Source organism: Bos mutus, chromosome 19 (genome assembly GCF_027580195.1).
Source record: "Bos mutus isolate GX-2022 chromosome 19, NWIPB_WYAK_1.1, whole genome shotgun sequence".
Classification (NCBI taxonomy): domain Eukaryota; kingdom Metazoa; phylum Chordata; class Mammalia; order Artiodactyla; family Bovidae; genus Bos; species Bos mutus.
The window spans coordinates 13522581-13549204 of record NC_091635.1 but is presented as its reverse complement, the minus strand read 5'-3'; the positions used below and the strand labels follow the sequence as shown (position 1 = coordinate 13549204).

Genomic DNA, 26624 nt, shown 5'->3' with positions numbered 1-26624 from the left:
TGCAACCTTTATTGAGACTTCAAAATTGAAATATAGTTGACATATAACATTGTATTAGTATATTGTATTAATTGTATTCCACTAATGTATTTTAAGTTTACAACATAATGATTTCTTGTACATATGTATAGGGCTTCCCTGGTGGCTCAGCTGGTAAAGAATCTGGCCGCAATGCGGAAGACCTGGGTTCAATCCCTGGCTTGTGAACATTCCCCTAGAGAAGGGAACAGCAACCCACTCCAATATAGAGGGCTTCCCTGGTCGCTCAGACAGTAAAGAAACTGCCTGCAGTGCAGGTAACTCGGGTTCCATCCCTGCGTCGGGAAGATCGCCTGAAGAAGGAAATAGCAAACCACTCTAGTATTCTTGCCTGAGGAATTCCATGGACAGAGGAGCCTGGAGGGCTACAGTACATGGGGTCGCAAAGAGTTGGACACAACTGAGTGATTCTATATATATACATATGTATATACTACAAAATGATGACTACTGTAAGTTTAGTTAATATCCATTACTTCACATAGTTATAATCTCTTTTCTCATTATGAGAATTTCTAAGATTTACATTCTTACAGATCTTGAGAACAGATGTGTGGTTGCCAAGAGGGAGGGGGAGTAGGGGAGGGAAGGACTGGGCGTTTGGGATTAGCACAGGCAAACTATTATATATAGGGGGGGATAAACAACAAGGTCCTACTATACAGCCACCTGAACCAATAAATGCTTTTTGTTTCAGTAGAGTTGAGTTTCTGTGACCTGATATATTTCTTTAAAATGGACTCTGGTCATGGCAGGCAATACATGATTGACATCTATACTGTTGTTAATATAATTTTTAGAATTCACTCTATATATTTTCTCTTTAAAAGGATTTTTGAAACTTATATTTTGTGTTCTAACTAAGTTTATAAAAATTATTTACAGTTATGCCAAGATTTCCCCATTTTGGAGTTTTCATTTCATGTCTTTGTAAGTTAAAATATCTTTAAAAAAAAAAAAAAAAGGAGAAGAAGGAGTCACAGTGGTATTTCCAAACCCAAACATTCTCAGAAATTCTGTTGCCCCTCAGATGCAAAAAGAAACTTGGATACGTATAAAATAATTGACTCACAACTTGTGACATAAATGTAGACGTTGTTCTTTTGTCTCCTGGGCTTTGAGTGTCACAGAGAAGTCTCAGGCTTGATTGCTTTCTGTTCCTTTTTAGGAAGATTTTTCTTTACTTGTGACATAAATGTAGACATTGTTCCTTTGTCTCCTGGGCATTGAGTGTCACAGAGAAGTCTCAGGCTTGATTGCTTTCTGTTCCTTTTTAGGAAGATTTTTCTTTTTTTTTTTTAATTTGGGGTATAGGCTTCCCTTATGACTCAGCAGGTAAAAGAGTCTCCTTGCAGGTTCAATCCCTGGGACGTGGAGATCCCCTGGAGGATGGAAATGGCAACCCATTTCAATATTCTCACCTGGAGAATCCCATGGACAGAGCAGCATGACGGGCTACACAGTCACGGGCCCACAAAGAGTTGGACACGACTAAGTGACTAAGCACACAGGATAGTTGCTTTATGATGTTGGGTTAGTTTCTCTGTACAATGAAATGAATCAGCTATGTGTATACAGCTATATTCAAGAATCAGCTATATTTGAGATCCCCAGTGGCTCAGCAGTAAAGAATCTGCCTGCCAATGCAGGAGAGGCCGGTTTGATCCCTGGGTCAGGAAGATCCCCTGGAGGAGGGCATCACTACCCACTCCAGTATTCTTGCCTGGAGAATCCCCATGGACAGAGGAGACTGGCGGGTTACAGTGTATGGGATCACAGAGTCAGACAGGGCTAAAGCAACGGAGCACAGCACAGCACGATCTTTGCAGTGAAGTAATGGCAACCCACTCCAGTGTTCTTGCCTGGAGAATCCCAGGGACGGGGAGCCTGGTGGGCTGCCGTCTATGGGGTCGCACAGAGTCAGACACGACTGAAGTGACTTAGCAGCTGCAGCAGCAGCAAGTAAGTCTAGGAAGCTTTTAACTTCGCTGAGATGTATTCTTTAATTCAGATATTTAGTCAGGATGGATCTGGGTTCAGTTCACGTTAAAAAAAAATAATTTTATATATTTATTTATTTACTTTGAGCTGTGCTGAGTCTTTGGTCCTGCAAAGGCTTTTCTCTAGTTGTGGCAATCCAGGGCTACTTTCTAGTTGCAGTCCACAGACATCTCATTGCAGTGGCTTCTCTTGTTGCAGAGCATGGGCTATAGGGGATTCAGGCTTCAGCAGTTGTGGTTCCTGGGCTCTAGAGCACAGGCTCAACTCTGTAGCATGTGCCATCTTCCCAGACCAGGGATTGAACCCGAGTCTCCTGGCATTGACAGGCAGATTCTTTATTACTGAGCCACCAGGAAAGCCCCTGTTCACTTTCAATACTTTACCTGGGATACAGTACACCCTCCAGCCCGATAACTCAAGTGGCGCCACACCCTGGAGAAACTTCCCAGCACAGATTTGTCACCTGTGATGTCACTCCCACCAGTTCTGTTCTTATCTTTGGGAGCAGCTGGTTTCCTGACCTTGTATTTCTGTTTCCTCACTCATGTTCCCTTACAATGTTTTTGTTGCTGGTCCTCTTTCCTAATCTTCCGGTCCTTTTCTTGTGCATTTTGCTCAAGTTTATCCTTAGTATCCCTCACCAGCTCTGTCCCACTTTCAGTCCTGTTCTTTAGTGCTTCTCGCATGGACTTTGGTTATCTTTGTGCATTTTGAGTTTCCAGGCAATTCTCTGTCTCTCCCAAAAGAGAACCACTGGTGCCTTTTCATCTCAGCCTTTCGTTTCTTAAAGTTCTCTGCTCCTACTTCCAGTGAAAACCTTCCTGAAAATTCCTTTCAAATCCTACAGTAAATATTTCTCAAGAATTCTGTTTCTTTCTTTCAGTCTTCAGGAAAATATGCCCTTCCTTTGTTTTGATGAAAATTTTCAGAATCTCTATAATGTTTTTAACATTATTTCATGCACACAAAATTGCACAAAATGTAATATAAATAAATACCTGTAAACCACACAACTTTTCTTTTTTCTCTCTTTACTTATCCTGAAAAGCAGAATCATCTCTCAGACTCAGGACTGATGAACTTGTAGACAAATATGCAGCTTGCTTTTGTCCCTGTTCCCAGTCCACTGGGACAATGGCTACAGTGCAAACACCTGCCAGATGGGCATCACAGCTTCTCTGGTGGTTCAACGTCACTTCCAGTGACTCACCAGAAACACTGGTCATCCGCCTCTACTTGCCAATGCTTGTGCTTCTTCCTCCTGTACTGTTTCTGAACAACTATTCTCTACACAATTCTCTTCCTATGGCTTCTTTAAAAAATATATCTATATATTTATTTATTTGGATATGCTGTGGCATGCAGGATCTTGTTCCCTGATCAGAGATTGGACCCAGATTCCCTGCACTGAGAGACCGGAGTCTTAGCCACTGGACCACCAGGGAAGTCCCTTTCTTCCTATGGTTTCTGTTTATTTATGGATGCAGCTGCTCCATGGCTTCTGCTCACTCCTGCTTTCATACTTTTCTCAGTTTCTTTTATACTTCTCTTAGTTCTGGGCCACCCCTCTGTCTGATGACTCTCAGGTTGTCTGTAGTCAACTTTCTCAAGAATGAAGATCCAATTTGTTGATCAGTCATCATTTAGTGAGGGTACCTCTCTCTGTTGGGCAGAGTTCTTACCTTCTGCAATCATACAGGTCTCTGGTTTCATGTCTGTTTTTGGGTCACCTACTTTTTCTTGGATCAATCAGCTGTGGCCTAGATGACAGGATCTGTGTCAGTCAGCTATTGCTGTGCTACAAAAAAACCCCACAAAGTCTTCAGTTCAGTTCAGTCAGTTCAGTAGCTCAGTCATGTCCAACTCTTTGTGACTCCATGAATCACAGCATGCCAGGCCTCCCTGTCCATCACCAACTCCCAGAGTTTACTCAAACTCATGTCCATTGAGTCGGTGATGCCATCCAGCCATCTCATCCTCTGTCATCCCCTTCTCCTCCTGCCCCCAGTCCCTCCCAGCATCAGAGTCTTTTCCAATGAGTCAACTCTTCACATGAGGTGGCCAAAATACTGGAGTTTCAGCTTTAGCTCAGTCCTTCCAAAGAACACCCAGGACTGATCTCCTTTAGAATGGACTGGTTGGATCTCCTTGCAGTCCAAGGGACTCTCAAGAGTCTTCTCCAACATCACAGTTCAAAAGCATCAATTTTTCAGCACTCAGCTTTCTTCACAGTCCAACTCTCACATCCATACATGACCCCTGGAAAAATCATAGCCTTGACTAGACGGACCTTTGTTGGCAAAGTAATGTCTCTGCTTTTTAATATGCTGTCTAGGTTGGTCATAACTTTCCTTCCAAGGAGTAAGCATCTTTTAATTTCATGGCTGCAATTCCAGTAGTCATTTCCACATGACTACTGGAAAAACCATAGCCTTGACTAGATGGACCTTTGATGGCAAAGTAATGTCTCTGCTTTTTAATATGCTGTCTAGGTTGGTCATAACTTTTCTTCTAAGGAGTAGGCATCCTTTTATTTCATGGCTGCAGTCATCATCTGCAGTGATTTTGGAGCCCAGAAAATAAAATCTCTGTTTCCACTGTTTCTCCATCTATTTGCCATGAAGTGATGGGACCAGATGCCATGATCTTTGTTTTCTGAATGTTTTCTGAATAAAAAAGCTTTAAGCCAACTTTTTCACTCTCCTCTTTCACTTTCATCAAAAGGCTCTTTAGTTCTTCTTCACTCTCTGCCATAAGGGTGGTGTCATCTGCATATCTGAGGTTATTGACATTTCTCCCGGCAATCTTGATTCCAGCTTGTGCTTCCTCCAGCCCAGCGTTTCTCATGATGTACTCTGCATATAAGTTAAATAAGCACGGTGACAATATACAGCCTCCTTTTCCTATTTGGAACCCGTCTGTTGTTCCATGTCCAGTTCTAACTGTTGCTTCTTGACCTGCATACAGATTTCTCAAGAGGCAGGTCAGGTAGTCTGGTATTCCCATCTCTTGAAGAATTTTCCACAGTTTATTGTGATCCACAATAAACTTTGGCTTTGGCATAGTCAATAAAGCAGAAATAGATGTTTTTCTGGAACTCTCTTGCTTTTTCAATGATCCAACAGATGTTGGCAATTTGATCTCTGGTTCCTCTGCCTTTTCTAAAACCAGCTTGAACATCTGGAAGTTCATGGTTCACATACTGTTGAAGCCTGGCTTGGAGAATTTTGAGCATTACTTTGCTAGTATGTGAGATGAATGCAACTGTGTGGTAGTTTGAGCATTCTTTGGCAATGGACAATGCCAAAGACCATTCAGGTATGACCTAAATCAAATCCCTCAAAATTATACTGTGGAACTGACAAATAGATTCAAGGGATTAGATCTGATAGACAGAGTCCCTGAAGAACTATGGACAAAGGTTTGTGACAGTGTACAGGAGGCAGTGTTCAAGACTATGCCCAAGAAAAATAAATACAAAAAGGCAAAGTGGTTGTCTGAGGAGGGCTTACAAATAGCTGAGAAAAGAAGAGAAGTTAAAGGCAAAGGAGAAAAGCAAAGATATACTCATTTGAATGCAGAGTTCCAATCAGTAGCTAGGAGAGATAAGAAAGCCTTCCTCAGTGATCAAGGCAAAGAAACAGGAAAACAATAGAATGTTTTGTTTGGGAAAGACTAGAGATCTCTTCAAGAAAATTAGAGATACCAAGGAAATATTTCATGCAAAGAGGGGCACAATAAAGGATAGAAACGGTATGGACCTAACAGAAGCAGAAGATATTAAGAAGAGGTAGCAGGAATACACAGAGGAACTATACAAAAAAGATCTTTATGACCCAGATAATCACGATGGTGTCATCACTCACCTAGAGCCAGACATCCTGGGATGCGAAGTCAAGTGGGCCTTAGGAAGCATCACTATGAACAAAGCTAGTGGAGGTGATGGAATTCCAGTTGAGCTATTTCAAGTCCTCAAAGATGATGCTGTGAAAGTGCTGCACTCAATATGCCAGCAAATTTGGAAAACTCAGCAGTGGCCACAGGACTGGAAAAGGTCAGTTTTCATTCCAATCCCAAAGAAAGGCAATGTCAAAGAAAGTTCAAACTACCACACAATTGCACTCATCTCACATACTAGCAAAGTAATGCTCAAAATTCTCCAAGCCAGGCTTCAACAGTACGTGAACCGTGAACTTCCAGATGTTCAAGCTGGATTTAGAAAAGGCAGAAGAACCAGAGATCAAGTTGCCAATATCCACTGGATCATCAAACAAGCAAGAGAGTTCCAGAAAAACATCTACTTCTGCTTTATTGACTATGCCAAAGCCTTTGACCGTGTGGATCACAATGAACTGTGGAAAATTCTTCAAGAGATGGGAATACCAGACTATCTTATCTGCCTCCTAAGAAATCTGGATGCAGGTCAAGAAGCAAGAGTTAGAACTGGTCATGGAACAACAGACGGGTTCCAAATCGGGAAAGGAGTATGTCAAGGCTGTAGATTGTCACCGTGCTTATTTAACTTACATGCAGAGTACATCATGAGAAACACTGGGCTGGAGGAAGCACAAGCTGGAATCAAGATTGCCGGGAGAAATATCAATAACCTCAGATATGCAGATGACACCACCCTTATGGCAGAGAGTGAAGAAGAACTAAAGAGCCTCTTGATGAAAGTGAAAGAGGAGAGTAAAAAAGTTGGCTTAAAACTCAACATTCAGAAAACAAAGATCATGGCATCTGGTCCCATCACTTCATGGCAAATAGATGGGTAAACGGTGGAAACAGAGATTTCATTTTGGGGGCCTCCAAAATCACTGCAGCCATAAAATTAAAAGACACTTGCTCCTTTGAGGAAAAGCTATGACCAACCTAGACAGCATATTAAAAAGCAGAGACATTACTTTGCCAACAAAGGTCCATCTAGTCAAAGCTATGGTTTTTCCAGTAGTCAGGTACAGATGTGAGAGGTGGACTATAATGAAAGCTGAGTGCCAAAGAATTGATGCTTTTGAACTGTGGAGTTGGAGAAGACTCTTGAGAGTCCCTTGGACTGTAAGGAGATCAAACCAGTCAATTCCTAAAGGAATCAGTCCTGAATGTTCATCGGAAGGACTGATGCTGAAGCTGAAGCTGATACTTTGGCCACCTGATGTGGAGAACTGACTTACTGGAAAAGACCCTGATGCTGGGATAGATTGAAGGCAGGGGGAGAAGGGGATGACAAAAGATGAGATGGTTGGATGGCATCACTGACTCAATGGACATGAGTTTGAGCAAGCTCCAGGAGTTTGTGATGGACAGGGAAGCCTGGCGTGCTGCAGTCCATGGGGTCACAGAGTCAGACAAGACTGAGGGACTGAAGTGAACTGACAAGAAGGAACAGAAAAAACACCACCATCTTCTTGGTTTCTTTCCAGGAGGAAGCGTCTCTGTGGGGCTAAGAAGCAATGAGGCTACCACACATTGTCTTAGTGTGTTCTTTGTTACAAAATGCTTTTCACCCTCACTCCTTTTTTTTTTTTTGGCTGCACCATATGGCATACAGGATCATAGCTCCCCAACCAGGGACTGAACCCAGGCCCCTGGCGGTGAGAGTGCAGAGTCCTAACCACTGGACCACCAGGGAATTCCCTATTTAATCCTCACCACCAGCCCAAGAGCCCAGGAGCATCACTATGCCCTTTATACAAACAAGACAACTGAGATTTAGAGACATTAAGGGGTTTGGGTAAGTCACAAAGCAGGTAAGGAGCTGACGGAGGGTCTGTGGCGAGGTGAGCGCAGAAGAAGAGGAAGAACACACCGACTCCATGCAACTTCCTCTGTGGGTCAGCCTCCCCCAGCTCGTCCACCACATCCTCCCCTTGGCCTGCGTCTCTGCAGCAGCCCCACGTCTCCTGCCCCTGTCCTTTATCATCAGCTGCTGCCAGCTTCGCCACACCTCCTCCCCGACCTTTGCTCCTGGCTTGTTTTTTCCTCTGGACTCGGGAACCTTGGGTTCACTTTCACTCACCGCCTGTCCTTTCCGAGAGCCTCACCATGTGCACCGGCAAGTGTGCCCGCTTCGTGGGGCTGTCTCTCATCCCCCTCTCCCTGGTCTGCATCGTGGCCAACGCCCTCCTGCTGGTGCCCAACGGGCAGACCACCTGGACCAAGGACCACCTCAGCCTGCAAGTCTGGCTCATGGCTGGCTTCGTTGGCGGGGGCCTGATGGTGAGAGGACTGGCCAGGGCACATGGGCCATGGGAGGGAGCACCACTCTCTGGGGTCCTGACCAGGAGCGGGAGAGAGTGAATGGAAAGGATGGTGGTGGCTTGGTGGGGACCGGGAGCCCATCCAGCCTGCCCCCAAATGCTAAGCACTGCGTAGGGTTGCTGCTCGGCCCCAGGGTCCTGAGCTGAACGTCTGAGCTGAATGAGAAGGAAGGAGCCTCACTGCTCTCAACTGTTTCCTCCTGGGTAGGGAGCTGGTCCTCCCAGCCCTTCCCTGTCCCCACTGCTGAGCAGATGCTGGGAACACCTCATGACAAGGGTTGAGACAGAAGGAACAGCTGGTTCCCAGGGAGGTTATCGGGTTAAGATAATAATGGCCTCAGTGTGTGTGTGTTGGGGGGTGGGGGGTGGTTTACAGTGATAGCATGGTGTCTGGAGCCAGGTAGTGATGTCGCAGATCAGTCATTCTACCTATCAGCTCAGTGTCACCTCCTCCACTTCCCTGTCCAACATTTCTGGATGCCCACCACGCACTGGGCACTAACAATAAACTCAGAACCTAGGTCAGTGTGGTGGAGAAGGGGTCCCCGTTGCTTTCTGGAGACCAGGACCTGTCAGGAAAAGTGGGGGAAGGTGAGACACAGATTTCCCGGATTTCTTAACCCCTGTTTGCCAACCCCTCCCTGTGTAGGGGAACTTTTTTGTTTGTGCTCCGCATGGCATTTGGGATCTTAGTTCCCCCACCAGGGATTGAACCCATGCTCCCTGTAGTGGAAGCACAGTCTTAACCACTGGACCACCTGGGAAGTTCCAAGGGACTGTCAAGTGAGTTTAACACCTTTATGGCCTGAAGGCAAAAGATTTATCCCCCGCACTGTTCCCCACTTCTCAGCAGGGCTGACTGATGAAATTCTCTAGGGGAATGCTTCATCTTTGTTTCTTTTGCTGACCACAGCTCCGTTCGCTAAATGGGGAATGAACTGAGCTTTTCCTTTATACAACAATCTCCTCTTACCAGGGCTTCCCTGGTGGCACAGATGATAAAGAATCCGCCCGAAATGAGGGAGATCTGGGTTGGGAATATCCCCTGGAGAAGGGCCTGGCAACCCTCTCCAGTATTCTTGCCTGGAGAATTCCCATGGACAGAGGAGCATGGCGGGCTACAGCCCATGGGGTCACAAAGAGTTGGACGTGACTGAGCGACAAAGCACCCCTCTCACCCCCTGCCCCAAGGCCTTTTCTCCTACTCTTCCTCTCGCATGGATTTATGGCAGTTGGACTCCACTCCATACCTCTGATCTCAACCCTCTTCAAGACATCACACTTCTCCCAGCCCTACTCCCTCACTTCCTGTCATATCACACCCCTTTGCCAGCCCAAACCAACACCACCTCCCCACAATCTCACCAGCCTGCTTCTGGGAAGCAGGTGAGATCAGCGGTGGGCAGAGGCCAGAGCATCTACACCCCCGAAAAAGCACAGTGAGGAATTTGAATTTTATTATAAGTGCAGAGTAAACTACTGAAGGACTTTCTAGCTTTTTAAAAGTCATACAGACAACTTCCCAGATCCTTAATATACAGTTCAGTGAATTTTTATAGAGGGGACATACTTATGTTCTGGGCACTTAGATCAAGATCTGGGTCATTACAAGAATCCCAGACAGGCCTTCTACCAGGCCCTACTCCACACTGCCAAGGGCCCCACTATCCTGACTTCTACCCAGAGGTTAGATTTGTCTGTTTAGCACTTTATATAAATGGAATCCTACACTGTGGACACTTTTGTTCTGACTTCTTCAGATCAAAATTACATATGTTTGTGAGTTTCATCCATATTAGTATACAATACTGTAGTTTATTATTTCTTATGCATTCCATTGTGTAAATATTACCACAATTTATTTAAACATTCTACTGTTGATGGATATTTGGATAGTTCCAAACTTGGATTTATTCCAAATAATGTTCTCTAAACATTCCTATAAATGTCTTTAGGTGAATGTATGTTTGCATGTCTATTGGATAGATACCTACAGAGTAAAACTGCTGAATCTTAAGGTACGCAAATATTCAGTGCTAATAGATATCACCAAAGAGTTGTCTGAAGTACTTATAGCAATTGTATTCCCATCAGTAAAGTATGAGAGTTCTAATTGCTCCATATCCTGTTGGATATGGCTGGCTGCTGGGTGGACAGTGGACAGTAGGAGGTCAGCAGTGGCTGCAGGAAGATCAACTGAGGTTACTACAATTGTCCAGGAGAGATAACAATGGTGTGGACAAGTCCAGTGGCCACGGAGATGGAGAAAAGTAAACAGACCCAAGCTATAAACTCAGTGCTTCCTCCTGCTTCTTCAATTACCTCTTTTCACTGAGACAAAAAGAGCAGAGAGTGAGACAGAGGAGCTCAGAGAAAAAAAGGAAATAAACACTTTGGCTAAAAAAGCAAAAATTAGGGACTTCCCTGGTGGTCCAGTGACTAACACTCTGTGCTTTCAGTGCATGGGGCCCAGGTTCAATTCCCAGTCAGGGAACTAGATCCCATATGCTACAACTAAAGAGTTCACATGCTGCAGCTAATAGATCCTGCATGCTGCAACTAAGACCTGGTGTGCATGCCATCACTCAGTCATGTCCGACTCTTCGTGACCCTATGGACTTGGTCCCCCACCAGGCTCCTCTGTCCATGGGGTTCTCCAGGTAAGAAAACTGGAATGGGTTTCCAGGTCCTCCTCCAGAGGATCTTCCAGACTCAGGGGTTAAACCCATGTCTCTTACAGTCTCCTGCATTGACAGGCAGGTTCTTTACCACTACTGCCACCTGGGAAGCCCAAGACTTGGCACAGCCAAATAAATAAATACACAAACTTTTAAAAAATCACAAACAAGGAAGTCATTTGAAGTTGATAAATCCAAAAGATAAATCCAGGTGTCTCTGGGTCCAAGAGCCTCCAAGTAAGTGATATAACCAGACAGGCTAAACAAGGGGGCCCGCTCTGGCCCCAGACCTGCCATGAGACAAGGAAGAGGGAAGAGCGTCTAGAGGAAAGTTTACTCAACTCTGCAGGTGTTTCTGTAAGGTTGCTGTGAATGATGTAATGGAACTAAAGCTCTCAGCTTCTCCCTTGGAGAAGACCCAAATGTTGCCTTATTGGTGTGAGATAGACAAGGAAGACAGGGAGGCAAAGATCCAGACAGCTGCAGAATTATAGAGATGGGAGATAAGCAAAGAACCTGGTTGGGTGCAACAAAGCTAAGGCTGAAGCCAAAGGGAGGGCTCCTCAGACACCTTCATAGAGTTCAGTCTTGACAGGTGACTATTTGAGGAGACTCTAAGGGACTGGATCAGGGAAAAGATCAATTGAAAGTGAAGTTCAATCTGGTGGTAGCAGGACTTCCCTGGTGGTCCAGTGGCTAAGACTTTGCACTCCCAATGCAGGGGAACTGGATTTGATCCCTGCTGGGATCAAGCTGAAACTAAAGATTCTGCATGCCTCAGCAAAGATCAAAGATCCGTTTGCTGAAACTAAGATCCGTTGCAGTAATAAAAAAAAAAAATCTGGTAATAGCAATGTAGGATTGAGTATGGGCACAGGGCAAGAGACATGGAAACCCAACAGGGAGAATGAGCACATCCTTCTTGTGGGAGGTGACTGGGGACTAACTGGGTGGAAGAAAGGACTGACAGATTCAAGAGCCACTGAAGGACTTGAGGTCTGGCTCGGTATGGAGGATTCAAGTTTTCAGGACTGAGTGACCTGGAGGATATTTCCACTGATGGAGACAAGAAACCCAAAGGGAGATGAATTTTGGGGGGAATAAACTGTGAAGTCAGTATGAGGTTGGATGAACTTGAGTTAAAACCAAGACATACAAATGAACAGACCCTTCAGGCAGTCAGATCTGAATTTGAAGGTATTGATTCGGAGACAACTATTGTTAGAAGCAGCAGCTGACACCCTGGTAGGGGGTGGGCTCTCTAAGGACTACCACAGGAGAAAGAAAGACAGGATCAGGGTTGTATCTTGAGGATTCCCACCCTTCCCATCAGAGTCTTCACTTACATACTCCTCCACCCTCTATCATAATCCCAGTTCACCAGACACTCCAACACCACTATTCCTTCCTGTTGCCGAGGGACTTTATACTTATTGACCATTTATTCTGAGTTAGTCTTCACATCAAGTCAACCTGTTATTTCATTAAATCCTGACAACAGCCATGGGAGGTACGCAGACCCATTTTACAGAGGACAAAACTGAGACCCAGAGAGATGAATAAATTCATGGAGTGTGAAATGAGCACAAGTTTGGCATCAAACCCAGGCTTCCTGATTCCCATTCACTTGGGCACCTACTATATACTGAGATTTATGGGGGATATAAGGATATTGGGGCTCTACCCTCCTGGAGGCTACAATCTGGACAGAGATAAGTTGGCACATAAATACAGATAAACTTAAAGCAGAGCCCCAGAGTATTGCAGGAAAAGTAGAGATAAGGTCTCCTTATAGTTCAAAGGGCTGAAGGCATCACAGGAAACTTCCAGGAGGAGGTAAGCATCGATGCAAGTTGGGGACCTGCTGGCCTTGCTATTACATCGACTCTCCTCCAATAGGTACTTTGTCCGGGAATTTCTGCCGTCCGGGCCGGGGGCAAAGGCTGTTGTGGTGCAGGCTGCTGTGGAAATCGCTGCAGGGTAAGATCCAAATTAAGATGGGGCTCAAGGGACTTTCTTGGTGGTCTAGTGGTTAAGACTCTGTGCTCCTAACACAGGGGGCCCAGGTTTGATCCCTGGTGGGGGGAAATAAGATCCCATATCCCATAGGACACAACTTTAAAAGACTAGTAAATTTTTAAAATAATAATAAAGACAGGATTCAGCTTCGGTCTTTGAACCGGTTTTCGAAGAACCACATCTAAAGCCGTGGTCTCTCTACTGAATTCCCAGCTTCATGAGCACCTCTGCAGAGTCCTAGGCTCCATCTCACCACTCCCTCGCACCGACAAATATTAGGCTTCAGTGGGCCTGACCAGAGGGGACTACAGCCCCCTTGAAACTCCATGGCCACCGGCTCTTAGGATTAAGCGGAACTCCAGTCCCGGCATTTGACGGGAAGTGTATTTTTAACGACACTGGAAAAGACGGGGTGGCGGGGGGACGGGGCCAGGCACGGTTTGCCCACGAGTAGGTAGGGGACGGCCCAACACACCTCTCATTGCGCTGTGCATGTAGATGCTGCGCTCAGTCTTCTGCTCAGCTATCGGGTTGCTTGGCGCCATCTACTGCCTCTCGGTCTCGGGAACCGGGCTCCGAATTGGACCACAGTGCTTAATGAACGGCTCCTGGGATTACCACTTCCAAGACACCGCGTAAGGCTTAGCCTGTATTCGTGGCCCTGCCCCATTCTCTGTCTCTGCCCACCTGCCTTTCCCACGCGGACCGGGGAACCTAGGCCGGACTCGGCTTTGAGACTGCTTCCTCCACGTGGGCCAAACGAGCTCTGTGCATATCCCCCTCGGCGCCTGCGCGGGGCGGGAAGCCCCAGGTTGGGGGTGGGGGGGAGGCGCGCTCCGAGTGACCTCCTGCTCTCGCGTGACCCTGCCCCACCCGCAGAGGCTCTTACCTGCTCAACCGCACGCAATGGAACTTGTGCGTGGAGCCGCCCGATGTGGTCCTTTGGAACGTGACGCTCTTCTCGCTGCTGGTGGCCGCATCGTGCCTGGAGATCTTGCTCTGTGGGGTGCAGCTGGTGAACGCATCCATTGGTGTCCTCTGTGGCGATTGCAGGAAGAAGCAGGTGGGACGGTGTGGGATGGAGCTAGCAAGGAAACCTATCTGCTCCCTGGCTGTGTCCTGTCCTCACTTTATCTTTCCGCAGGGCTCCTCTCAGTGAGGCTCCATCTACGTGATCCGTCGCTCCTGGATACCCACCTGGCCCGCCTCAACCCTGGAATAAACTAGAGTATTTAGAGTTCTCTTCCGCGTCTCAGATTGTGCCCTTATACAAGGAGTGTTGGAAGGCCTCCAGGTACACCGTTGCTTGGGGCTCTTATACCTTGCTTGCTATTTTCTTAATAAATACTGAGCTGTTGGTGCACTGAAAGTACTGTATAAACAAGACAGGCAAGTTCTGTGCTCTTAAAGAATTTAACATTCCAGGGGTTAGAAGATGGACAGTTTTTAAAAGAGGCAATAGATTATTTCAGTTGGTGATAAGCACTTTTTAAGAACATGGAGGTATTGGGGATAGATATTCACTGACGCATGACCTTTTCATAAGACAAAGTTCAAGAAAGAAAAATTGGACCTGAAATCTGGTGGATGGGCTAATCATCTGGACTGTTGGGAGAGTCCAGGCAGAGAGGGCAGCAAGGACAAGGACACTTAATAGGACTCAATGTACAGAAAAGCCACTGTTTGAGTTTTGTAGGGGGAAGAAAAGGAAACATATGGAAAAGACAAGCTTCCCAGGTGGCTCAGTGGTAAAGAATCCACCTGCCAAAGCAGGAGATGAGGGTCTATCCCTGGATTGGGAAGATCTCCTGGAGGAGGAAATAGCAACCCACTCCAGTATTCTTGCCTGGGAAATCCCCTGGACAGAGGAGCCTGGTGGGCTACAGCCCATGGGGTCATAGAGTCGGACTCCACTGAGTAACTGAGCAGGCACTCATGGAAAAGACATGTTAGTCTCCTAAATTCTAGAAAATGAAGCCTTAAGACAATATAGCGTTGTCACCTAATTTGGTAGAAGTTTCTTAATCTGGGGTCACTGGTGGTTCAGAAAGGAAACAACCTGGGCTCTTAATGGGGATGACACGTTTGCAGAGGCTGTCAGAAAAGCAAGGACTTCCTCAACCTGTAAGCAAAATCTGTTTCAGTGCATTTGTTTCTTTTTTTTTTTTTCCTGAGCTATGGGTCGGTAACTTTCTGTAGCTTGCCCTAGACTTCTGAGTGTGCTTAGTCGCTCACTGTGTCTGGCTCTTTGCGACCCTATGGACTGTAGCCCACCAGGTTCCTCTGTCCATGGGAATTTTCCAGGTAAGAATACTGGAGTGGGTTGCCATGCCCTCCTCCAGGGGATCTTCCCAACCCAGGGATGGAACCCAAGTCTCCCGCATTGCAGGCTTTACTGTCTGAGCCAGCAGGGAAGCCCAGATTTCTGAGACCAACCCCATTGGCTTGGCCCAATGCCAGGTTAAGAGGAACACGGGGCGACGCAGTTTCCCATCCCTAAAACAAGCCAGACCAAAGCCAAGACAGAGAAACTTTAATAGCGGAGGTGGGACGAGGCTAGGGGCTGGGGAGGACGGCGATGGTATCAATTGCGGCAGCAGAAAAAGAGCGCGTCGTTGATGGCGGTGTCGTCGAGGAGGCCTTGAGGCTGCTGGATCTTGGTCTGCAAGCCGCATATGCCTTTAGGACAAAGCTCACTCCAGTTTCCGAAGTCTCCCCAGGTCAGGCCCGGCCCCTGCAGCTCCGTGCCGTCGGAGCAGAGGAAGCGAACGTTGTTCGCAGCTGTGTTGTCCCCAAAGGTCACGGGTGCCTCCACTCGAAGCGAGAAAGCCACCAGGAAGCCGCCGACGGGACACCACAGCGGCTCACTCCACCATCCCCACCTGCGAAGGAAGCGAAGACGCACTGGCTTCGCGGTGCCCCCTACCCACCTCCAGCCCGACTCAGGCCTCAGGGGCTTCCCCGCCAGGTGCTCAGTCACCTGACCTCCACAGAGATGCGGGCGGGTGATGTGGGGTGGGAGGGGGCGGTCTCCCACCCGCTTCCCATTTCTAAACCTCCTGGAGGAACCTGCCCGTCGGGAGGGGAGGGGATGTGTGTAACCGAGGGTAAGGGGCCTACCCCGACCCTAGGGGATCCTCGGCCCCTGCCCCCTACCTTCCAGACTGGGACTCCACCACGTGTGCGTTGAGATCCGCTTGCCCGCGCGCGCAGTGCAGCCGGATCCCATTCAGGGCCGTGTCGTCGCCAGGAATGCCTTGCCGGGGCTCCACCTGGGCGACCGACGACGAGTCAGAAGACTGCCACCCTCGTTTCTGGGGTCCCCTCCGAGACCGAGGCATGAGTCCCTACCTTGAGCGAGAACCCGCTGGCGAAGAATCCGTCAGGACACATCTCGGGCCAGGCCCAGTCGCCCCAGGGGCCCCCGTTGGTCACCTCGATGACTGACATGTAGCCGTCTGCTCCTGCGTACCCCAAGCAAGTGGCCTGCAGCAGCAGCAGTGGCAGCGGCAGCTTGGCTCCTGCTCCTAGCTCCATCCCGCAGCCTCCGTGAGCCCAGGCGCCTTAGCAGGCTTAAAAGCAACCTTTGCTTTTAAGAGGGCTCGGATTGCGGAAGGGCCACCCGGATAAAGTGAAATTCAAAACTAATCCGGTCCAGTCGGGAAGCCTACAGACTTGACTCTCAGCCCAGCGCCAGAGGAGAAGGGGCAGCAAGAACCCACGAGTTTGAAAAACCACCCACTTACACAACGTTAACAAACTTTAAACCAAGAATCATGGTTCACGTTTTGCAGGCATATTTTATTTAATCCACAAAACAATTTTAGGCGGTGGAAATTACCCTTCCTATTCTGCAGATGAGGGAACTGGGGCTGCAAAAATGGCAAACAATTTGCCTAAGGTCACAGCCAGCAAACCGGGGAATGTTCCAGCATTGGGAAATGGGGAACCCAAGGCTAGGGATGAAAGTGATGGTTCCAGAATCCCAGGGGACAGGGACCCCAGGGACCTCCAGGATATGAGAGAGCATCAGAGACAGGGTAAGAAAGAATCCATGAACTATGGGAGCTAGGAAGCATCGTGTGAGTGGTTGGAGTCCTGACTCCTTGAGAATCTGGGACACGTCTCTCTCTCAAAAGAAACTGTACACAGAGACAGGGAAGAAGTCTAATAAGTTTACGGATAGGTGGCTGAGGACAGGAGATGCTATTTATTCCATTTCTTCCTGTATCCTTTCCCTCAATGTTTTCCCCCCTATGACCACCAGGGGGACTCCTAATTGGAAAAAACAAACCAGAAAAAAAAAAAAACCGCTCAGGTTTGTTGTGGGGAGTAGTGAAAAATGAAAGAAAGTGAAGTCACTCAGTCGTGTCCGACTCTTTGGGACCCCATAGACTGTCGCCTACCAGGCTCCTCTGTCCATGGGATTTTCCAGGCAAAAGTACTCAAGTGGGTTGCCATTTCCTTCGCCAGGGGATCTTCCTGACCCAGGGATCGAACCCAAATCTCCTGCATCCCAGGCAGAGGCTTTACAGTCTAAGCCCCCAGTGGGGAGTAGTACCAACCCTCATTAGCCTGCCCCTCACGCACACTCCTGTGTTTTATTCAATACATACTTATTTAGAAACAATGTGTTGTGTCTCAGGTAGTATTCTAAATGCTATAAATAGAGTAGCAAACATGAAAAAGCCCCTGTCTTCATCAGAGCTCACATCCCAGTTGGAGAGACAGATGATAAATTCTTCAACGCACCTTGAGCTCTGTAAAGGCACATTTCTATTCCTGGGGCCTAGTACAGGGCCTGGCATGTGGAGGTATTTATAAAGGTTGGTTTGACTGAGGAATCATTTTGGAGGTTTAAAGAATTAAACAAATGTAAAAGGAGACAGCCTAAAGTATATAACTGAGACATCAGGCTTCCAGGTCAAGACAAGGTCCCCTGAGGATTGGATGGGGCTTCCCAGGTGGTGCTAGTGGTAAAGAACCTGCTTGCCAATGCCGAAGACATAAGAAATGCAGGTTCGATCTGGGGGTTGGAAAGATCCCCTGGAGGAGGGCCTGGCAACCCACTCCAGTATTCTTGCCTGGAGAATCCCCATGGACAGAGGAGCCTGGTGGGCTACAGTCCATCATGTCACAGAGTCGGACAGGACTGAAGTGACTTAGCACATATGCATGAGGATAGGATAATTTAGAAGTGGGTGTTCGCTGGGTCCCAGGTGCCCCATGCTTGAACTTAAAAAGTAAGATTTATGGAACAATTGTGGTAAGCTTTTCCATTTACAGTGTTTGCACATATGATATCATTTAATCCTCACATGAGGCCTTACAAAAGAACCTATTATTATCCTCAATTTACAGTGGAGGAACTCAAGCCCAGAGTCAGCTTAAGGCCCACCATTGTTCCTTGGAGGACCTGCTTCTGACCTCAGCCTCTCTTCACAGTACCCAGGCTGCCTCTTACTACCACCCAGCCTTCAGGGAAGGGAAATGTAAGGGACATGTCACTGCTACCGAATCCCCTAAATTCTCTTCATTCCAGTCCCTCACCCCTCGGATGCTGCCCTCTGGGGCAAAGGGCACAGGGGAAGGGGCCTTGGTAGGTTAATTATTAACTCTCTGCACCTCAGGCACTGCGGCTTCTCTCCCCTCCTGGAGGCGGAGGGACAAAGCCCGGCTAGCGGCTGGCAAGGGGGCGGTGGTTCCTGCTGCAGCCATGGGGTCGCACTGCCGGGGCAGATGCCGCGGCGGTGGCTGCACAGCGCAATTCCTCTTTCTGTCTTCGCGCTACTGCTTGTTTATCTCTGGGCTCGGAACCTTCGTGAGTATTCCGTTCTCTCACCTGCTCTGGGAGGAACCGGGGAATCCAGGCCCTGGGGATCTAAGGCCTCACCTCAGGCCCTCACCGCTCTGTCCCGCCTCCCCCTCTCAGGCTGTGGATCTGGGACGCAGTCCTGCATTGCGGAGGGGCCGCCGCCTTTCCAGGTACGCTACCGGCAGGGCTGGAACTGGGAGCTCCTGGCGGGGTCCTGAGCAGTGGGAAGTGGACCAGTCTGAGGATCTGATGAAGGGCAGGCCCTCCTCCTACTCGCCCCTCTCCCGTCAGAAGCTGAGAGTCTAGCCAGAGGAACACCAGCTAGATCTAAGGAATAATTTATTCAGAGCCCAACTGGGCTGCTTGGCGAGCCCAGCAAGCTAGGGGTTCTGCTCCCATCTCGATGCCCTCAAATCTAACCTGCAGGTCCAGCAACAGTCGGGACCCGTGGAGGGCGCGGAATGGGAAGAGCCTCAGTGTCTGGGCCCCCAGGGGATGCTGGGCCGTATAATGAGGCAGTTCCGCGCCAGTCTGAAGCCGGAAGGGGACGTGGAATTGTCACAGTACCTGGCAGGATGGAGGGATCTAGTCAGGTGAGTGATCTCTCTCCTCCCATCCAGTCCCCTCCTCTTGGTGGCTCCATCGCCCTCTCGCAAACCTTCCTACCCTTCCCACCATCACACACACACAGGTTCGTAACTCCCCTCGGCTCCATCTTCGCCTTCGCCACAAGCGAGGCCTCAGCCAAAGTGACAGCCCTCGAAGCTCTGGTGCACGGCCCACAGGCCGCGCACTACACGTCCCTGGGGACGATGGTGGCGTGGGAGCGGCCCGAGATCGCCTCATCGCCCTCGAGGGCTTTAGGCTCGGTATCCATGCTCCTGCTACACCGTGCGCTACGCTGGTCCCAGCTCTGCCTCCACCGGGTGGCGACCGGGATGCTCGGAGGCCCGGACGCCGGCGTTCAGTGCAGCGACGCTTATGGTACGGCCCTGGCCCCGCATCACTCCTGGCTCGTCCGTCAGGCCGCCCACCTAGCATTCCTCGCTTTCCCGGGTCGCGGCCGCTTACTCAAGCTGATGTGTCCCGGAGCCAGAGAGACGGAGGCGAGGGCCGCGCTGGCCCGGGCCGCGGGCACCCTGGAGGACGTCTACAACCGTACCCAGGGCTTATTGGCTGAGCGCGGCTTGCTCGAGCTGGCCTGATGCCTGCTGGCGGAAGGAAGGAAGCATACCGGGGAGGTGTCGGTGCAGCTGGGGTTGAGCCCTCTGCTGGCCTCTCGGCGCCAGGCGCATGGTCACCACATACCCCGCCTCCGTGGTGACGTCACCAACCCGGCGTGGGTGGGGTTTTAGCCTCTTCCTCTATATCTGCAATCTCCCGGAGGAGGGAGGAACAGGGGGGAATAAAAACAGTGGGGCTATTCCCTGATAGCCGTCGACTTAGGGCGTTTTGTGCGATGATGGCAGGCGCTTAAGGGAAATAGGAAAAATAGATGCGGGAAGATGAAGATGTGCTATTCCTATTCCCCGCCGCCGAGAGACTCGCTACCCCTGACCTGTCTCAGTCATTCCTACAGCTTCACTTGTCCACTACATGCCACGTCTCCAGTCCAGACCTGTCCCCTGAGCTCCAGCCCCCATAAAGCCAACCCTTTCCCGGACATCTCCACATGACACCGCAAATGCAACACATCCTACACGGATCCAGTCACCTCCTCCCAGAACCGCACCCCTTCTTATGTTTCCTGTCTTAATAAATGACACCCTTTCCCGTCAGCTACCCAAGGCTAAAACCTGTGCTAAAAACTCACGTCAAGCAGGCGCCAACTCAATAACGTTCGTTTGTTGCCTCCAGTGAACAAAGTTATACACTGATAACTCCCAAATTATAACTCCAACCCACTTTCCCCTGGATTCCAGAATACTACGTATACTCGTCCTTATTCCACATCTCCATGTGGATTTCAACGAAACATAGCAAACTCAAGTCCAAAACTGAGCTTCCGATAGCCTCGCCTCCTAAAATGCTCCATAGTCCTCACTACCTCAGTAAATGACAATTCCATTCTTCCACGTCCTTAAGCTAAAAAACCTTGTGGTCATCCAGACTCTGGTTTCTCTTTTATCATACCCACCTCCAATCTGTCAAATTCTATTTCTTACTATTTCCACTGCTACCCACCTATGAAGTCCATTTTATCTATCACTTGGATTGTTTCAATAGCCTCCAGTTTCTCTCTCCCATACTTTACTTCCCTACGGCATATTTTCAAAAAAGCAGCCACAGTGATCTTTAAAATGTAGAGCATATCATGTCACTTCCCTGCTCAACATTTTCCAATGGCTTCCTATTGCACTTAGATGAAAACTTTTAAAAACTTAAGCAGAAGATTTTCTGGATCATATCTTCAGTTGAGAAGGATGAAAATTTTCTCAAAAGTCCTCTGTGATATGATTCTACTAGCCAAAGTGACCTCCTCAATATCCGTTGAATGTGTTAGGCAGGGGCTTCCCTGGTGGCTCAGTGGTAAAGAATCTGCCTACCAATGTAGGATTCTTGGGTTCAATCCCTGGGCTGGGAAGATCCCCTGGAGAAGGAAATGGCAACCCATTCCAGTATTCTTGTCTGGGAAATCCCATGGACAGAGGAGCCTGGCCTGCTGTAGTCCTTGGGGATTGCAAAAGTCAAATACAACTTAGCGACTAAACAACAACAACATGTCAGGCAAGATCCTGCCTCAGGACCATTGTACTTGCTCTTCTCTCTGTCCAGAATGCTTTTCTCCAATATATACAAATGACCTCCCTCCTTCCTTTTGGTCTTTATTTACATGTCTCCTGAGTGAAACCTGCCTTGATTATTCTTTCTAAAATTTCAACACACACATACACACACACTTCCTATCTCCCTTCCTTGCTTTGTTTTTCTTCTTAGTATAATTCACTATCTAACATACTATATAATTTTTTTTTGTCTTCCCCAATAGAAAGTTCCACGGGGCTAGGATTTGTCTACTTTGTTCCCAGATGTACTATCAGTGGCTTAAATGGTGTCTGGCACCTAGCAGACATTCAACAGCTCTTTGATGAGTGAATGTATGAGGAAGCACTAAAAATAGTTCAGATGATTGCAGTTAAGAGTGTCAAAAACACCAATACAGTATACTAACGTGTATATATGGAATTTAGAAAGATGGTAATGATAACCCTGTAAGTGAGACAGCAAAAGAGACATAGATGTATAGAGCAGTCTTTTGGACTCTGTGGGAGAGGGAGAGGGAGAGGGTGGGATGATTTGGGAGAATGGCATTGAAACATGTATAATATCATATATGACATGAATCGCCAGTCCAGGTTCGATGCATGATACTGGATGCTTGGGGCTGGTGCACTGAGACGACCCAGAGGGATGGTATGGAGAGGGAGGAGGGAGGGGGGTTCAGGATGGGGAACACGTGTATACCTGTGGCGGATTCATGTTGATGTATGGCAAAACCAATACAATATTGTAAAGTAATTAACCTCTAATTAAAATAAATAAATGTATATTTTTAAAAAAAAGAGTGTCAAAAAGAAAAGGGGATAGCACAACAATGTAAATGTACTTAATGCTATCGAATTGTATACCAAAAATGGTTAAAATGCTAATTTTATATTATTTATATTTTACTACAACAAAACATATTAAAAGAGGAGATGTGATTACAGTCAGGTGGGCAGGAGCAAGTTCACAAAGGCCCTTATAATCTATTATAGAGATGGGAGACTGTATCTTGAGAGTTAATTTTAAGCAAGAGTGTGTCAGGGTCATATTTTCAATTCAAACCCCAGCTCCAGCTGAAGTATGTAGAAATAGTATGGCAAGTTCATAGGAGGACCACTCCACACAATAACAGTCAATATATATTCTTCTCAAGCACACACGCAACCCCAGAATAGACCACAGAGTAGGCCGCAAGAGTCTCAAAATATTTTTAAAGGTTGAAGTCACAAAATCTTCTCCAACTAAGCCAAAATGAAATTAGAAATCAACAGTAAAAGGAAATTTGAAAAATTCACAAATATGTGGAAAGTAAAAAAGCACACTTTGAACACACTAGGTCACAGAAGAAATCACCAGTAAAATATTTTTTCTCCCCCACTCCAAGAAAAATACTTTGAGACTAGGGAAAGTGAAATCAAAGCACACCAAAACTTGGGATGTAGCATAAAAAGTGCTCAGAAGAAACTGTGGAGGTATATACACCTATATTAAAAATGAAGGGGGGAAAAATGAAGGGGACTTCCCTGGTGGTCCAGTGGCTAAGAGTCTGTGCTTACAGTGCAGGGGGCTGGTTTCAATCCCTAATCAGGGAACTAGATCCTGCATGCCACAACTAAGACCCGGTGCAGCCAAAATACAAGTAAATAGCACAGGGAAGTATCCTTAATATCTTGTAATAGTCTATGATGGAAATATATATATAACTTAATCACTTTGCTATACACCTGAAACTAAAACAATATTGTAAATCAACTATACTTCAAATTTTTTAAAAATTTGATGTTGGGAGTTCCCTAGTGGCCTAGTGGTTAGCATTTGGGGCTTTCACTGCTGTGAACCCCAGTCAGGGAACTGAGATCCTGCAAATCACAAGGTACAGCCAATATATAAAGAAATTAAAAAGCCTATTTTTAAAAGTTTGATGTTTTGCTTATGAAGAAGACAAAACGAAACAAAAGCCCTCTTAAATTAATAACAGTAAAAAAAAAAATCCAACTTTAAAATGGACAAAGCACTTTCCAAAAAGATGTGCAAATAGTCATTCAGCACATGAAAATACGCTCAATGTTACACAAGATATCACTTCACACCCTCTAAGACAGCTAAAGTTAAACATGCTCAGTAACGATTAGGAAGTGCAGAAATCGTAATCCTCATTCACGGTTAATGGGAATGTAAAACGAGGCAGCTGCTGTGCAAAAGGTGTAAATTCCTTAAAATGTTAAACAAAAAGTTATTACATGACCCAGCAATTTCATTCCTACTATATACTCCTAGGTATATAACTAAGAGAAATGAAAATAGTGCGGTCACTGTAAACCGGAGATCCACAAGTCTATCATGAAGGTTCTTTGATCCGCAGTTCCGATCAGATTTATCAGTCCCGCCCGAACCAAGAGGAAAGTAGTCTTTCCATGCGGTTTGCGGGTTTTTCTGTTGAGTTTTTTTGGTTTGTTTGCCAGCCACGCTGCCATCAAGCGCTCCCTGTCGCAAAAGAACTTTCCCTACGCATTTCTTTTCCCTTCTGCCGTCAACCAGAAGTCCTCAGAACACGACTTAAAGAGAGTGACAGAGCGCTTTACGACAGTTGCTTTGCGGCAATATCGGAAGAGGAAGATGGCGGCAACCTTAGTAGCAGCTCGGGGGACCAGGCCGGCACCAGCCTGGGGGCCTGAGGCTATTGCCCCCGACTGGGAGAACCGGGAAGTTTCCACAGGGGTAAGGAAAAACTCGGGATTCAGGAGATATGCGCAAGGCTTGAAGAGATAGAAGGATAACGCTGGAGTGGGTTGGGAGAACTGAAGGGGCGGGAGGAGGGAGGTGGTCTGTGCGATGCGCTCAGGCAGGGGGAAAGGTATTATAAGGATGCAGGAGTGATGTGGTGGGAGGTGGAAGGTAGGCTGAGCGTGGGATTCTGGAATCTTGCAGGACGAAAGCTTAAGGCCAGGGTGGCCCTTTGGGAATTTGAGGATTGGAATTATGATACCCTGCGGGGTATTGAGACCCACCCCCTGTGAGATTTGATGATGGTTTGGTACTTCCCCGGTGGCTCAGACGGTAAAAGCTTCTGTCTACAATGCGGGAGACCCGGGTTCGATCCCTGGGTTGGGAAGATCCCCTGAAGAAGGAAATGGCAATCCACTCCAGTACTATATTGTCTGGAAAATCCCATGGACAGAGGAGCCTGGTAGGCTACAGTCCATAGGGTCGCAAAGAGTCGGACACGACTGAGCTACTTCACTGTCACTTTCTTTGGTGGCCCACTACTTAACTCGTACTCTGGGGACTGGATAGACGGATCATTGAGGTTTGTGTGTGCTGGAGAATATGGAGAGGCCGACTCGCCCTTTATCCTTTTTTCCAGACCACTATCATGGCCGTGCAATTTGATGGGGGCGTGGTTCTAGGAGCTGACTCCAGAACAACCACTGGGTGAGCTCAGGACAGCTATGTGAAAGATCTTCCCATCTTTCCCTTCCTTCCTTCCTTCCTTCCTTCCTTGGCTGCCAGCCCATGCTTATCCTCCTTGGGCTGCTGTGGGAACGGAGATTTCTCCCCTCCTGGGAGATCAGGATTTGTTCCATCTTTTACTACTTTGTAGTTCTCTAAACCTTTTGGTGAAATTCTTGCAAAAGTTTGTTTTCCAGCCTGTTTCAGTTTAGATGAAGACTGATCGGGAATACTGGAATTCCTGTTGAGGTAGTGGATAGTGAAAGATGGAAGTGGGAGATGGGTGGGCTCCTTCCTCACTATTCTGCCATCCTGCAGGTCGTACATTGCCAATCGAGTGACTGACAAGCTGACCCCTATTCACGACCGTATTTTCTGCTGCCGCTCAGGCTCAGCCGCTGATACCCAAGCAGTAGCTGATGCAGTCACTTATCAGCTTGGTTTCCACAGGTACTTGTGGGCAGGGGAAGAGCAAGTGTCTGAAAGGAGTTGGGACCTGACGGGCTGAATGGTCTGACACTGTCTTCCCTATGACTCTCTTCATCATCTAGCATTGAGCTGAATGAGCCTCCGCTGGTGCACACAGCGGCCAGCCTCTTTAAGGAGATGTGTTACCGATATCGAGAAGACCTGATGGCAGGAATCATCATTGCCGGCTGGGACCCCCAAGAAGGGGGACAGGTCAGACACCACCACCTCCAGAATGCTGGAGCCATGCCTTTTCAGTCTCTCCCCACCCCAGCCATTTTCTAGTTCTTTTTCCAGTCTCTGCATCACTTATTATTAACTTTACACAGACCACTCCCACAATGGACAGGTGAATGTGTATGTACAAATGATGACATTTTTCTCTCTCCGTCTGGTAGGTGTACTCGGTGCCTATGGGGGGTATGATGGTACGACAGCCCTTTGCCATTGGGGGCTCTGGGAGCTCCTATATCTATGGCTATGTGGATGCTACCTACCGGGAAGGCATGACCAAGGAAGAATGCCTGCAGTTCACTGCCAATGGTGAGAATTTGGGCTCCTGGGTCTGTGAGCCTAAATCTTCCTACCCAAGCCAGGTCAACATTCCTCTTCCCTTGCCTTGATCCCAGCATCTGACTGTGATTCTAACTTTCTTCTCTTAACCTAATTTTCTTTTATCCACAGCTCTCGCTTTGGCAATGGAGCGGGATGGCTCTAGTGGAGGGGTGATCCGCCTGGCAGCCATTGCAGAACCAGGGGTAGAGCGGCAGGTACTTCTGGGAGACCAGATTCCCAAGTTCACCATTGCCACTTTACCGCCTCTCTGAACCCTGAGGTCCTAAGATACGAGACACCCCATACATACCCCTTCAAAATTCAATAAACAGTTCATCAGTGAGAACCTGCGTGCTTTGGGGTTCTTTCTTTGACCTCTGGGCCATTCCTGTTTGTATAAATCACTGCCCTGAGTGAGCTGGGACGGACCCTTCTCCAGGCCATCATCCCCCATACTTTCTTTACCACGTCCAGGCACTTGTGACAGGAGTGTGGTTGATGTGGGGGCTTTCCACAGATGTTCCACTCCCCTTGCTATTCAAGCCCAAGGTGGAACTCGAAATTCTCATGGAGACT

At 47.7% G+C, this 26624-nt stretch overlaps 4 protein-coding genes across 10 annotated transcripts; 3 read left to right on the top strand and 1 right to left on the bottom strand.

The window, feature by feature from the left end:
- Window positions 1-7926: 7926 nt before the first annotated feature.
- Window positions 7927-14237, top strand: TM4SF5 (transmembrane 4 L six family member 5). 2 transcript variants are annotated; one of them, XM_070389334.1, is made up of 5 exons: window positions 7927-8256; window positions 12875-12955; window positions 13493-13629; window positions 13874-14057; window positions 14151-14237. In XM_070389334.1, exons 1-5 carry the CDS (start codon window positions 8083-8085, stop codon window positions 14151-14153), a joined length of 579 nt encoding a protein of 192 aa, XP_070245435.1. In that variant the 5' UTR covers window positions 7927-8082; the 3' UTR covers window positions 14154-14237. The 2 variants fall into 2 exon arrangements, with proteins under 2 accessions (XP_070245435.1, XP_005906112.2); XM_005906050.3 differs by having other exon boundaries at window positions 7931-8256; window positions 14139-14237.
- Window positions 14171-22201, top strand: GLTPD2 (glycolipid transfer protein domain containing 2). 2 transcript variants are annotated; one of them, XM_070389328.1, is made up of 4 exons: window positions 14171-14288; window positions 18356-18979; window positions 19236-19402; window positions 19501-22201. In XM_070389328.1, the coding sequence occupies exons 2-4, from the start codon at window positions 18734-18736 to the stop codon at window positions 20012-20014; spliced, it is 927 nt and encodes a 308-aa protein (XP_070245429.1). In that variant the 5' UTR covers window positions 14171-14288; window positions 18356-18733; the 3' UTR covers window positions 20015-22201. The 2 variants fall into 2 exon arrangements, with proteins under 2 accessions (XP_070245429.1, XP_005906158.2); XM_005906096.2 differs by lacking the exon at window positions 14171-14288 and having other exon boundaries at window positions 18689-18815; window positions 18927-18979.
- Window positions 15511-19973, bottom strand: VMO1 (vitelline membrane outer layer 1 homolog). 4 transcript variants are annotated; one of them, XM_070389332.1, is made up of 5 exons: window positions 19230-19642; window positions 18888-19023; window positions 16346-16458; window positions 16151-16266; window positions 15511-15876 (listed from the first exon to the last, which is right to left on the bottom strand). In XM_070389332.1, exons 3-5 carry the CDS (start codon window positions 16442-16444, stop codon window positions 15579-15581), a joined length of 513 nt encoding a protein of 170 aa, XP_070245433.1. In that variant the 5' UTR covers window positions 16445-16458; window positions 18888-19023; window positions 19230-19642; the 3' UTR covers window positions 15511-15578. The 4 variants fall into 4 exon arrangements, with proteins under 4 accessions (XP_070245433.1, XP_070245432.1, XP_070245434.1 ...); XM_070389331.1 differs by lacking the exons at window positions 18888-19023; window positions 19230-19642 and adding an exon at window positions 19844-19973; XM_070389333.1 differs by lacking the exon at window positions 19230-19642 and having other exon boundaries at window positions 18888-19220.
- Window positions 22202-24138: 1937 nt separating the features above from the next.
- Window positions 24139-26394, top strand: PSMB6 (proteasome 20S subunit beta 6). Of its 2 annotated transcripts, none has more exons than XM_005906051.3 (6): window positions 24139-24293; window positions 24940-25007; window positions 25344-25475; window positions 25577-25706; window positions 25892-26036; window positions 26178-26394. In XM_005906051.3, exons 1-6 carry the CDS (start codon window positions 24192-24194, stop codon window positions 26318-26320), a joined length of 720 nt encoding a protein of 239 aa, XP_005906113.2. In that variant the 5' UTR covers window positions 24139-24191; the 3' UTR covers window positions 26321-26394. The 2 variants fall into 2 exon arrangements, with proteins under 2 accessions (XP_005906113.2, XP_070244884.1); XM_070388783.1 differs by having other exon boundaries at window positions 26158-26394.
- The last annotated feature ends 230 nt before the right edge of the window (window positions 26395-26624 follow it).